The sequence below is a fragment of the Anabrus simplex genome, chromosome 7 (assembly GCF_040414725.1).
Source record: "Anabrus simplex isolate iqAnaSimp1 chromosome 7, ASM4041472v1, whole genome shotgun sequence".
Taxonomy (NCBI): Eukaryota; Metazoa; Arthropoda; class Insecta; order Orthoptera; family Tettigoniidae; genus Anabrus; species Anabrus simplex.
Window position 1 is genome coordinate 130,880,001 of NC_090271.1, and position 14,310 is coordinate 130,894,310.

At 38.8% G+C, this 14,310-nt stretch overlaps 1 protein-coding gene across 1 annotated transcript in view; it reads right to left on the reverse strand.

The window, feature by feature from the left end:
• Nucleotides 1-14,310, reverse strand: part of LOC136877740 (uncharacterized) — a 198,367-nt gene that overhangs the window by 130,242 nt on the left and 53,815 nt on the right. The window contains exon 2 of the mRNA XM_068228622.1: nucleotides 5,889-5,935. Within this exon, the coding sequence (XP_068084723.1) occupies nucleotides 5,889-5,935 (47 nt within the window). The remainder of the gene's footprint in view (nucleotides 1-5,888; nucleotides 5,936-14,310) is intronic.

Consider the following 14,310-nt stretch of genomic DNA (forward strand, 5'->3'; position numbering starts at 1 on the left):
GACACTGATTCAAATATCACACAAATTGTAATAGTGTGGCTTTCGTAGCAGCCCCATGATGTTGCACATCAGGTTTGCTTTAAATACGGGCTGTACTGTGCGAGAGTGTTAGTTACCTGTGAGATTGGACGGAGTGACTGTGAGTGGGTAAAGAATGCCTTTACAATGACGAAGAGGCCAGTATCAATAGCTCACTGCAGTTGAACGAGGCCATATAATAGGGCTATGTGAAGGTGGATTTTCCTTCCGTACTGCTGCAGAAACAACTTGGCAGGAATGTCTCTATTTTGCATGCATGCTGCCAACAGTGGTCACGAGAAGGTACGCTCAGAAGAAGACTGGGGTCCGGACATCCCTGTGGCACCACTGAGAGGGAGGGCTGCCATAATCAGCGTATGGCTATGGTGCAGCAGACTGCGTCTGCAGCACCAATTTGAGCGGTAGTTGGCACCACAATGAACTGTTCAAAATAGATTACTTGAAGGACAGCTTCAAGCTAGACGCCCTGCGGCATGCATTCCACTTACCCCAAACCACTGCCGTCTGTGACTTCAGTGGTGTCAAGCAAGAGCTCATTGGAGGATGGAGTGGAAGTCCATTGTGTTTTCCGATGAAAACCGGTTTTGTCTTGGTGCCATTGATGGCCGTGTGTTGGTTAGAAGGAGGCTAGGTGAGCACCTGCATTCCACCTGTCTGCGGTGTCGACACACTGGACCTACACCTGGAGTTCTGGTCTGGGGAGCAATTTCCTATGATAGCAGGAGCACTCTTGTGGTTATCCCACTGCACCCTGACTGCAGATGTGTATGTCCATCTGGTGATTCGATCTGTTTTGCTGCCATTCATGAACAGCATTCCTGGGGGTGTTTATCTACAGGATAATGCATGCCCCCATGCCACTGTTGTAACCCAACGTGCTCTACAGAGTGTCAACATTAAGTCTTGGCCTGTTCGATCCCCCGATCTGTCCTCAGTCGAGCACGTAAGGGACATCATTGGACAAAAACTCCGGCGTCATCCACAACCAGCATTAACTGTCTCTGTATTGGCCGACCAAGTGCAATAGGAATGGAACTTCATCCCACAAGCTGACACCTAGCATCTTTACGACACAATGCATGCATGTTTGCATGCCTACATTCAACAGTCAGGCGATTACACTGGTTATTAATGGACCAGCTTGGCACATTTGCGATGGCTATTCTCGCGCGGATATTAACTAGTCTTGTACCTTTAGTCAATTAAATACATTTCTTCGACAAACATATTGCCAAAATTTCTATATTCTACATTCCTTATTTTGTGGTGTTTGGATATTTTTTTACCCCAGTGCATAATAGCAAATGATCGTTCGAGCAGCACAAATTTCAAAACACTGGAAGTTCATATCATATCCACACAATCTGAGAATATATCACCCCACAAGGCACCTTATCTTTTTAGCATTTTTGCCATTGTAGCATCTACACATTTCATCACATCTTAGAAAGCTAATGAAGGATATTTGAAGAATTTAGGGTTGCTACCGCCAAAAGCTGAATTACCAACATGATACTTACTCTCTGAAAAACCTTAGGACTGACATGAGCAGATATTAAACACAGCATAACTCTCTTGCCACCATTTGAACTGGTTTCAGTGGCATAAAGATTCCAGTAATATTCATAATCTGCAGTGTGACCATTGTATATTACCTTCCTGATTTAATGAAAATGATTTTTCACACATTTGATCTCATGACAGATATCACATACATCAAAGCTTTATCTACTTATGTCATATGGATTTAATAATATAGTTTTTCATCTCTCTCTCCTGTCTTGAAATATCAAGTTATTTCCAGGCTTTTTTTTGTTGGTTTTACTATCATCACAAGTAAAGGGTACTACCCTTGCCTATCGCTTTGTAGCTGTTTAACCATCTACAAAATCGGTTTTTCAATGGTATTTAAAGAGACTGCAATAGATTTCACCCAGTTTTTCATAAGGAGGGCAATAAATCACATGAGTGAAAGGTCACCAACACTTTTATGTTCATGATTTGTGAATTTGTCCATGTTTACAAATCTATCAAAACTGCACATGGCAGAGTTATATCTGATGTCCCCACATAACTTCACTTTAATATCAGTAGATAGTTACCATAAACTGGGGATACTTTAACCACTTTAGAATTTCATTGTAACTTGCAAATCAGGCTTTTGACAGAAACATACACTTTTTTATTATTTTATGTGAGGGTTGAATGTGTAAATAGAATTTAGTTGAAAGTACTCACCATTATCAAAAAATCTGATGGGTATTTGCAGGTAACTAGGATGACAAAGTTATCCTATATTGTGGTAAGCTTTAATAAGCAATTTCTGACCACTACAAATTAACAAAGTTAAGCTTAGAAAGAAAGGTATTAATTTTATTTTGAGTATGATAACTTTCATTTAAAACAACTGACAATTGAATGGGTAAAGTAAAATATAGTTACAGTACTCCAAAATTCATAAACTGTTCACAAACTATACCCACGGTATTTAAAATGTCAATACTGAGTTCAAGATGAGACAGCTAATAACCCTAAAAACACAAATTAGCACAAATTGAACCCATCAACTTCATTCCATTTAAACAAGAACCCTCATTTCAGTATGTCTGGATTAGAGAGAATAAGAACAGTCTGAGTTTGGTCTATAGTATCTTTATCTTCCAAAGCAAAGCAAAGCAAAGTCACCTCCGTACAGGCCATGAAGGCCCTTGGAGGAGTGGAAGGTAAAAGCTTCCACCATTGTTAACCTCGGCACATGATGGGGTAGAGTAGTTAGCTCTACGCCCGGCCGCCTTTGCCCCCAGGTATTAACCTGGTACTCATTTTTGGTGTAGGCTGACTGAACCTCAGGTCCATATGCACCTCCGGATGTGGAAATCTCATTTCTTAAATTTTTCGACTTCCTGACGGGGTTTCGAACCCACTTTCTTCCAGGCGAACTGAGCACACCTTTACCACCTCGGCCAGGCAGCCCCTATCTTTATCTTCCACATAGCCAAATAAACTTCCTGTTCACCTTTCTCAAATATTTGACACAACACTTTTGCTCAGGGCCAATATTTAGAATCTCAGCTACATAATGTCTCACCGGGCGAGTTGGCCGTGCGCGTAGAGGCGCGCAGCTGTGAGCTTGCATCCGGGAGATAGTAGGTTCGAATCCCACTATCGGCAGCCCTGAAGATGGTTTTCCGTGGTTTCCCATTTTCACACCAGGCAAATGCTGGGGCTGTACCTTAATTAAGGCCACGGCCGCTTCCTTGCAACTCCTAGGTCTTTCCTATCCCATCGTCGCCATAAGACCTATCTGTGTTGGTGCAACGTAAAGCCGCTAGCAAAAAAAATAATGTCTGAAGATGTTCTCCTTAATTGTAGGAACCCTAACAATCACAAAACAACTTATTTTTAACTTTGGCTCTGTCTATTTCAATACTGCCATTTCAGTGCCATTCTCAGCATCTGGTTGAGAATTGCTGTCTTCATTATCTTTATTCCCCTTATCATCAGAAAAATCCATGTATGAAACATGAAAACCGGCTTCACTGCTTTCATTGCTGGATGTAGAAAGATTCCTCCTACTCATTTTCCTAGATGTTTTAGGAGTTTCTGCCAAGTCGTTCAGTGGCTGAGGCTCATAATCTTCAACATTAATTCCTATTCCAGCAGAAACATTGACTCTCTTCTTTATGACCCCTGAGTTGTCTTTTTCCCCATGCCTCATTTCCTTAAGCATTTCTTTGAAACAGTTTGACACTCGCAATACTGCCTCCATGCGATGTGCTGTGAATCTGGCAGCCTACAGATAACTCCATGGGGTTCAAATGGTACAATTCCACATCTTCTAAAACCTGCCTTTAAGTTCAGTGATAGATTTGAGTTTTTTGTGTCACTGACTATTTCAAATGTTCATTCATTAATCCAGAAATTGCCTCCTTCGTGACTGTCTGTGATCTTTTCTCTGTCCCGACTTCCATCTGTCCAAAATTCCAAATGATGAAGTGGAATGATTCTGAAAAATTATGTAAGTAGTGTATTACAGACCCCAATGTAATGTTGGACTTGACTTTCTCCTTGGCTGAATGGTCAGCATACTAGTCTGCAGCTCAGAGAGCCCAGGTTTGATTTCCGGCTGACTTGAGGATTTTAATCTTAAATGGTTAATTTGCTTGGTTCGGGTGTTTGTGCTATCCCCGACATTCCTGCAACTTGCACACCACACAGAGTAACACCACAGTAACATGAAGTTATACTGTACATGACCATTGCTGTCCACCCTCATCAGAGGGTCTGCCTTCTTACGAGGGCTCCACCAGACTAGCAATAGCCATACAAATATATTATTATTATTATTATTATTATTATTATTATTATTATTATTATTATTATTATTATTATTATTATTATAGTCATCAGTCCATAGACTGGTTTGATGCAGCTCTCCACACCACCCTATCATATGCTAACCTTTTCATTCCTCTGTAACTGCTGCATCCTACATCTACTCTAATCTGCTTGTCATATTTATACCTTGGTCTATCCCTACTGTTCTTACCACCTACACTTCCCTCAAAATCCAACTGTACAAGTCCTGGGTATCCTAGGATATGTCCTATCATCCTGTCTCTTCTTCTGGTCAATTTTAGCCAAATCGATCTCCTCTCACCAATTTGATTATCTCTTCATTAGTGATTCGATCTATCCATCTCACCTTCAGCATTCCTCCTCACTCGAATGCACTCCAATTATTACTAATATTATTATTATTATTATTATTATTATTATTATTATTATTATTATTATTATTATTATTATTATTATTATTATTATTATGAAAGAAGAGAGTGGTTTCAGTGACAAGGCATTAGTCTTTAGAAAATTGATAGCTTTGATAGCTTCTTCTTCTTCTTCTTCTTCTTCTTCTTCTTCTTCTTCTTCTTCTTCTTCTTCTTCTCCTTTATCTGTTTACCCTGTTTTCCCCTCAGACTCAGCAAGGGATCCCACCTCTACTGCCCCAAAGCAGTGTCCTGGAGCTTCAGACTCTGGGTCGGGGGATAAAACTGGGGAGGATGACCAGTACCTCACCCAGGCAGCGTCACCTGCTATGCTGAACAGGGGCCTTGTGGGGGGGATGGGAAGTTTGGAAGGGATAGGCAAGGAAGAGGGAAGGAAGCTGCCGTGGCCTTAAGTTAGGTACCATCCTGGCATTTGCCTGGAGGAGAAGTGGGAAACCAAGGAAAACCACTTCCAGGATGGCTGAGGAGCGAATCAAACCCCCCTCTTCTCAGTTGACCTCCCAAGGCTGAGTGGACCCTGTTTTAGCAGCAGAGCCAGGAATTGAACCCGGGCCTCCAGGGCGACAGCTAATCACACTAACCACTACACCACTGAGGCAGACATTGATTATTAACATACTGCATAAAACATAATTTCAAGCTACACTGAAACCACTTTTGGCTGACCTTTTTTTAAATGTGAATTCAACATGGTAGGGTTGAAAGATATCGTGTTGCAGAAACCTCACTTCCAAAATAACTTTACCTGTGGTTCAGCTCACAAAGTGCTACTGATTTTAGTTACTTGTTAGTTGACGCAAGGCTATCTCAGTTGTCCACTTTCCCGATAAGCAAACTGTTACCTTGACGACACAAAAATATCTAAGACCAACATGTCACTGAAGATGTATGGAAAGAGTTTCTCTAGACCATGGCCTGGAAGATTTTACTTCCAAGTCCATGTATCTTCACTGAAATCAGTGGACTTTTCAGTACAGTTTCCCCATTTCATTATACCACTCCATAAACCTTCAATATTTTTAAAAATAGGCAAATTTTTGAAAAATGGTTTATTGTTACCTGTATGAAGTTTCCCATTGATTGTAAATTGGCACAGGTCCTTAACCCTGCAACATAAAAGAAGAAGTTATTAATAGTGGAAGTCTTCATCATCCTTAAGTGAAATGTACAATTATTGGAAAATGAAACAGGAGTAGCCTGCTTGATGAGAACTACAGGTTCTTTATTATGGTAGGGACTTTCTCACTTGACCTTGGCCACCAGTGACGGTTCAGTTGCCAGCTACCGCGCGTGCGTATGTACGGCAAAATCATTATCATGCATTTTACTCACCATATTTACAGTTTATGCTAAAAAATCATTATCATGCATTATCATGCATTTCACTCATCATTTTTTACAATTTATGCTGAAAATATTTCCCATGCGCTGCCAAAATAATCGGCATCTCCTAATGAAGTTTTCGATAACTCTACCCAGTTCTTCAGCACTGATGGATGCAATTGCAACTCTTATATTGTCTTTAAGTTCATCTAGTGTGTGAGGGTTGTTCCCATTAACTACATTTTTTAACATTCCCCACCAATAAAAATCCCATGCCGTTAAAAATCTAGACTACGAGGGGGCCACAGATTTTTACTTATGATCCTCGTACCAAACATGCTTCAGTAAGGAGATAACAACCTTTAAGTCTATTTTTTATTGTTTACTGAACCTGTAGGTTTGAATCTCTTGGCCAGTTGTTTTATTGTCCGATTGATAGGAATGGGTCTCCCTGGAAATTTCGCTCGGACCTTTTGTCTTGTCCTAGCGCACAATTTTCTGCACTTAATGTAAGTATTGTGCAGATATACATGTTCACGTAACGAGTATTTCACATACATTACATAACTATACACAATCACAAAAAAACACTATACAATATGACATACAGTATGCAGTAGCTTCATTGAACACCCTACTATCTCAGAGATCAGCTCTCAGCAACTGCAGAAGTACCGGAAACCACGTGTGCCAGCGGCCGGTAGCGGCCTGTAATCGGCGGCCAAGTTCGAGCGATAAAGTCCCTGCCAAGCATAAATAAAGACCCTGTAGAAACTTCTTGAATGATAATTAATTCCTGTAATTTAAGACTTAACTTTCTAAATAAGGTCAAGGGATTTTTCCCACTGTCCAATACTTATTTACTTTTATAGCTAGTTTTTATGCATTTACAAACATGAGTCAGCTTAAATTCTAGCTAAAAATTACAAGAACATATTTCATTCCATTTTGGAACATCTTCAGCTTAAAAGAGCATGAATATTGGCACATTTAAAATAATGAGAACATCAAAGGTGATAATGAAGTTAAAATGCTCTTCCATAGAGAGTTAAAACACTGAACACGTCATTGCTCATATTGATAAAATAGTTCATTGTGGCATTAATCTTTAAAGGGGGAAGAGGTTCTTCTAAATATAAAAATGTGGTTGATATTATACAATGTACAATCCATTAACTTATAATATGTACTGAGTCTTGAATTTTAAACTATAACACCAGGGAAACTCTTTAAAATTAGAACCTTAGTTGATTAAATATTCCTGATTAAAAAATATAGAGCTGTTGGTGGGAGTAAAAAACCTTCCTTTAATACTTTTTATCTTCTTTCATTACAGACTCCCACTAACAATTCTATATTTTTTAACCAGAAATTATAATCCACTAAGATTCTGATTTTAAGGAGTTTCTCCCAGTTTTTTATAGTTTTTTAATTATGGTACAGCTCCAGCATTTGCCTGGTGTGAAAATGGGAAACCATGGAAAACATCTCAGGGCTGCTGATGGTGGAATTTGAACCCACCATCCCCCGATTACAAGCTCACAGCTATGTGACCCTAACCACATGGCCAACTCGCTAGGTAATTGTGTATTCATCACATGCTGTAGATTCAGTACTTTTCCACATAGCATTTGTTGATGAATAAATGCAGTGTAATTCAAGAGGTACACCAATATTTCTTTTGGTAAATTAGTTTCTAATTTTTCCAAACAATCACAGTTTTGTACCACTTATATTCTTTGCTCCATCTGTTGTTATAGATGCCAATCGATCCCATCCTAAATCGAGATCCTTCAATGGTTTCACTTAATTTAAGAAACAAATCCTTGTGTTTTGTAGTTCCATGGATGTTTCTTAAAGGTGCCAGCTCATCAGTAATTTCACACACTCTGTCAATGCCATGAATAAAAATTAAAAGTTGTGCTGTATCATGGATGTTAATATTTTTCATCCAAAGCCAATTATTAAAAGTAGTTAATGATTTTTGAATTTTTGTGCAGTTGTGAGCAAAAATTAACCCCTAGTTCTTCTATTCTCATCATTGTGCTTTGGGAAAAATAGCAGTTGGTGCTTTCAGAAGAATGGCAGTGTCTTAGCAACATTGCTTTACAACCTATGTACCAAAGACCAGTCCAGAACAGAAGGCACTCGGCAATTCATCCATGATAATGATGCTGCAATAGTAGAAAATTCTTTGTCATTTGCTTTTGAAGAACTTGGCACTTTCCATCGCAGAAATAATTTTAAGCAAAATCCAACCAAAATAAAAGTTTGTGCTTTCCACCTGCATAATAAAGAAGCCAAGAGGACACTGAGCATTAAGTGGCAAGGTGAAACACTCCCTTATTGCTTTACACCAAAACATCTTACTGCCATGCAGTTACCAATGTAACCTTATAGTAGATATAAGAACAAAATAAAATAAAGCAAATGAATACTTAAAAAAATAAATAAACAACAGCAAAAAAAAGTTACAGATGGAAAGGGGAATTTTACTGCACAGGAGTTCTTTTATGTCCCAGTAAATTTACGGACAAGAGGCTGACGTATTTGAGCACTTACAAATACCACCGGACTGAGCCGGGATTGAACCTGCCAAGTTGGGCTCAGGAGGCCAGCACTATACTGCCTGAGGTACTCAGCCTGGCTGCTAATGGTTTATCATCACACTAACATATTGAAGGGTTTCAGCAGTGTAAAGACGGGAAAGGGCTGGAATTGAGAAGGTAGCAGCCGTGGCCTTAATTAAGATTCAGCCCCAACATTTGCCTGGTGTGAAAATGGGAAACAATAGAAAACCATCTTCAGATCTGCTGACAATGGATTTGAACACACTATCTCCCAAATGCAAGCTGACAACTACGTACAAGACCCAAACCACATAGCCACTCGTTCAGTGGTACAAACTTTAACATTTGACTGTATGTCACATAGTTTAGCAGATTTGATGGGGGTACACCTGCTAGTTCCTGACGTGTCTCTCTGACTTCCAGTAATTCAAGAGCAGTTGTATTACATCTCTGATTGTTGACCCTAGTTCCTTTTGAAGCATTGGAAATTCTTGTCCTGACTTGAATCTATGTTGGGGCCTCTTAGACTCCTCACATTGAAGAGGTCTGACTTGTGTCTGCCATCTATCAGTACTGTATATGGTCAATTTGGTTCACAGAGCTGCAATCCGGTGATCTCCATCTCCCTTTGTGAATTTCTTTATGGGAGAATAGGTGGATCCCATGGCCATATTTCAAGAAGTCACAAACTGGCTAAGTCTAATAAAATTGCATTGTTATTACTAATCTGAGAACATTTAGGCACTTACCCATTTTAGGCAGCCCAAATGGACATTAAAAATGTTAAAATAGGCACTAACAAAATTTGTATAAAATTAACTAAAATTGTATCTACTACTACTACTACTACTACTACTACTACTACTACCTACTACTACTACTAGTGCTGCTGCTGCTGCTGCTGCTGCTGCTACCTAGTGAGATTACAGGTGCAAACTGTGATGTATATGTGGATTTGGCTCTGTATTATGGTTGCATTCCTTTTCTAATGCCAACCTATGTGGAGGAATGTATTCAGTGTTTCTGTGGTGGTTGGTAGTATGTATATGAAGGGGACCCTCTGAACCGAAGACCTCGACACTGACGATTCCAGAAATGAGCCAGACTTTGTTAACTAAACTATTTAAAATTTGAATTATCTCCTAAACAATGTTAAATGGGGAGTCTGACTATATTTGGAAGTAGCCTGGCTGATTTGACTGAATGGTCAGCATTAGTGGCCTTGGGTTCAGAGGGTCCCTGGTTTGATTCCTGGCCAAACTGGGGATTTTAGCCACATTTGGTTAATTCCTATAGATTGGAGGCCGAGTGTTTGAAATCATCTTAATACACATCTACATATGCTAAAAACCAGCACAGAAACACGTAAAGGTGAATACATCTTTCCACATAGGTTTGGTGTCAGGAAGAGCATCCAGCCATTCAATTGGATTAACCATATTAGTGTTGACCCCAGATAATTCGGGAAAGGCCAGGAGATAAGTTTATTGGGAAGTACCAGTTTATTACTGATCTCAAATTTGTGAAGACAGAATGGAACTATAATGAAATTACTGAAACAATTTACTCTCCATTTACATTACATTTGACTACTATGTATTTTTCAAGGTGTTCTGGTGTAAGTTTAAGTCTCAATTGAGTCAAGATATTTCTAAATACAAAATGTACTCTCATCCACAAAGGATGTGATCGAGTCATACTCCCTGCCAAGCAATAAGGTATATTGAAGCAAAAAATAGAATTTAAAAAAATAAAAAGTAAAGTTTTAGGCACTTAAGTATGCATTTACCATATGATAGGTGCTAATGGTAAAAACAGACACTTACAGACGCTGACAAATGTCTTTTATTCATCATAATGTGATCTAAAAGAGATTTTAAACTTTACTCTGCACGTTTAGCAGTTACACAAATGAATAGGTATTTTTGAAAGTATCTTCAGCTTAGTCATTACTGATGATATTTCACTGTAAGGCCAACTATTGTTCTACATATTTGTTTGGTTCCCACTTGAGCATTCAGATCAGCAGTAAATATTTTCATCAGCTTTTTGTTCTTCTATGACTCCAATGTATTTCCAAGACAGTTATTATGCTTGGTTTCAAATTTACAATCTGATATAGTAGCATCATTAATACTTCTGTGCAATATAGGGATCATACATTCCATATTCTAATGTGTGTGTCCTTCTGCCCTATTTCCCTTCATCTGCCCATTATCAGTATCCTTATCCTTGCCATGTCTGTCTTCATTAGTCAGTCCAGCTTTTTCTCATTAAAGTTTCAAAATGGAGATTTTTTTACAGTGATGAATTGTTAGCCCCTTGACTAACCCCCAACTTGGAGGACCAGGGACTCTTCTGCCCGGGTTACCATACCTTAGTCAAGATATTCCCATTTTAGGGTGTCAGAAATTTTCCCTCATCCTTCTCCTTATGGAGCTAGGATTTGCTGAGTGCAAAAGTAGGTAAGCCTACTAACTAGAGCATTTTCCACTATTTATCTGTGACACCAACTCGACATCAGCATCCCCACTGGTAATCAGGAACCAGGTATTCATCTCCCCTTTCTTCTGGGCTTGATACTGGCATCAAGGTGGTCTGGATTGTCCCCCCCCCCCATATGGCTGGGTTGTATCCCTGGCTGCTAGCAATACAAAAGACATGCTGCAGAAGGAATCATACTGGTTACCGGTATATTGTGGCTTGGGAAATTGCTGATGTGTCCTATGTTTTATCTTTTCTTTCTTGGATGATGAATATCCTTTTATTTGTATTAAACCTATACATTTTTAGCCCTGTACTATACAAAATTATATTTACTGTACTTCTTGTATCACAAGCATCTGGCACTGTGTCAGACCTTTGCTTCGCTTCCCCATTGGATTGCCACCCTTTATATTGATGTCACACATGTTGCATTATCTAGTTACAGTGGACCACCAAATTTTTGCCATGGCTGTAGTAAAGGAATAGGATCCCAATATGACATTAGGTAAAATATATTCATGTGTTTTGCATTTGGTTGGGGAGTGCGAAATATACTACGTGCATCACAAAATGTCAAGCTGCTATGAAATATAACAAAGGAAGATACAGCCCATCGAAGTGAAAGTTAAAATGCAAAGACTACTTGGGAAGCACATGGAATTTTATGAAACAGTACAGTCTGCAAGTCAGATAATTTTTATATCTTGCTTACCAGACTAGAGGATTACTGACAATTACATATATCACATAAATTATAAACAGGACAGGTCTCCGCCTATTCAATACATAGTTATATTTACCATGTTATTTACATTACATGGGACTAGTTTCAACCCTACACGGGGTCATCATCAGCCATATTTAAACATACACAATATATGACAAAATACTAAAACATGTTTCTAATCAGTAAGAACCTTATGAATATGTAATTTACAATAAAATGTGTGGTTGAATTAGGCAAGGTGCTATGGCGTTCAAAGTGTTGCAAATTAAAGTGAAATATTGTGAGTGATATAGGTGAGCAATGTATGATATAAGTACAGTAAACATGCTAAAAAGTCTGGTCACCTATGCTCACCTATGTTACTCGCAATATTTCTCTTTCATTTGCAACACTATTTTTTATTATTATTTTTTTGCTAGTTGCTTTACGGCGCACCAACACAGATAGGTCTTATGGCGATGATGGGACAGGGAAGGGCTGGGAGTGGAAAGGAAGTGGCCGTTACTTTAATTAAGGTCATCCTTCCTCTTCACAAAAAACAATCAAGAATATAACAATTACAAAACTCTTGCTCTAATATCAAATGGCAACAAAGACTTATTTCATATCCTAAACAGCCAGATTTGCCACTGTCTGACAGATTCTGCACAGGCAGGTGAGCTTTGTCAGAGGCAAGGACACTTAAGAATAAATATTCAATATCCATCAGTCAAAGTTGGACAAGGTTGAGTGGAGTCCAATAACACTTAATATTTTCATTAAGTCTATGTCCAGTGCCTTGGTTCAATGGTCAGCATACTGGTATTCAGGTCAGAGGGCTCTGGGTTTGATTCCCAGTCAGATTGGGGATTTCAACAGCATATAATTAAATCCTCTGCCTCTAGAAATGGGTGTTTGTGCTTGTCTTAATACACTTCCCTTCATCTATGTACAATGTACAATAGTACCAAACATCAGAGAGACATGCAAAAGTAAATACCTTCATTCACAAAAGATCACCATCAGAAAGGCATCTGGTTGAATACTGGGCCAAATTCACATCAAGTGCCAACCCCAGGAAAAGGCCCAGGAAATTTATAGTAAGAATCAAGGAAGTATCCTTGAGATGCTGCATCAAAAATGAGGTAGGCCTATAATATGGATGAACTTCGTCACTCAGAAAATAGCATGCTGAGTTCTTGCTTTTATAAACTGGTCTCAAAAAAATTTAAAATAAATAAATTGCCTGCTACTGAGGAAACTTCAAGCGTTTTATACTGAAACTGTTGTGCACACTCCAGACCTGTAATCAGATTTATCATAGCATGTTAGTTTTTTGAGTTAAGGGACTTTGACATTAATTCTAAATCTTTATATATTCTTTGCAAATTGCTACATTATATTTTAAATACATTTATAAGAAGACTAGCAAATGTACCCATGCTTCGCTATGGTATTCTACATTGTGCACAGATATCGAAGCAAATAATTGTATGTGCAGTGAATAAGATTTGTTAAATTGCATGTCTCTTAGCGTAATCCAAGGAACAGCATGGGGAGGTGCTCATACGTTGTTTCCAATGTAAAGTGTGAGTTACGAAGTTGTGATGATAACAGCAGGCTCACTTGTCTATTGTCATTCGCAACTGAATTGGAAGTTTTCATTATAATGGCAGGCCCCATTGCCTACTGCACAGTCATAATCAATTTGGGAAGTTTTCGTTACAATGGCAGGCCCCTTTCCTACTTCCAGACACATTACAGTTAAGGAGTTTTTATTATAATGGCAGGCACCTTCCCTACTGCCAGTCAAAACTGAGTTGTGCTGTTATCATTATAATGACAGGCCTATTTTCCTAATGCCAGCCAGCTTACTGCCAGTCCCACCAAGTTGGTGAGTTTCCATTAAACTAGCAGTCCAATATGCCTAATGCCAGTCACATTTTAGGTGGGAAAATTTGTTTATAATGGCAGGTAACCTTGTCTACAATCAAATACAATTGGGTAGGGAAGTTTTGAAAAAAATTGAATGCTCCCTTGCCTTCTGCCAGTCAAATTGAGAAGGAAATTATTCATTACAGTGGTAGGCCCTCCTTATTAATACCAGTTACACAGGAGCTGGAGAAGGACCCCATTCCTACTGCCATTCAAAGTCGATGCGAGGAGTACTGATTACAATAGCACACACACCCTTTCTGGATCGCTAACAAATCAACATCAGTGAATATATATAGACTGACGTATGAAAGTATATGCATGTTTACAATAATGTAGACCTTCATTTACAGATTAACTGCTGCTAAACGGTACGTCATATCGACAAACAGATTGTACCATAAGATGCCACATTTAGCAGTCTAAATGGCTGGTCCATTGATATTTTCTCATATCTCAT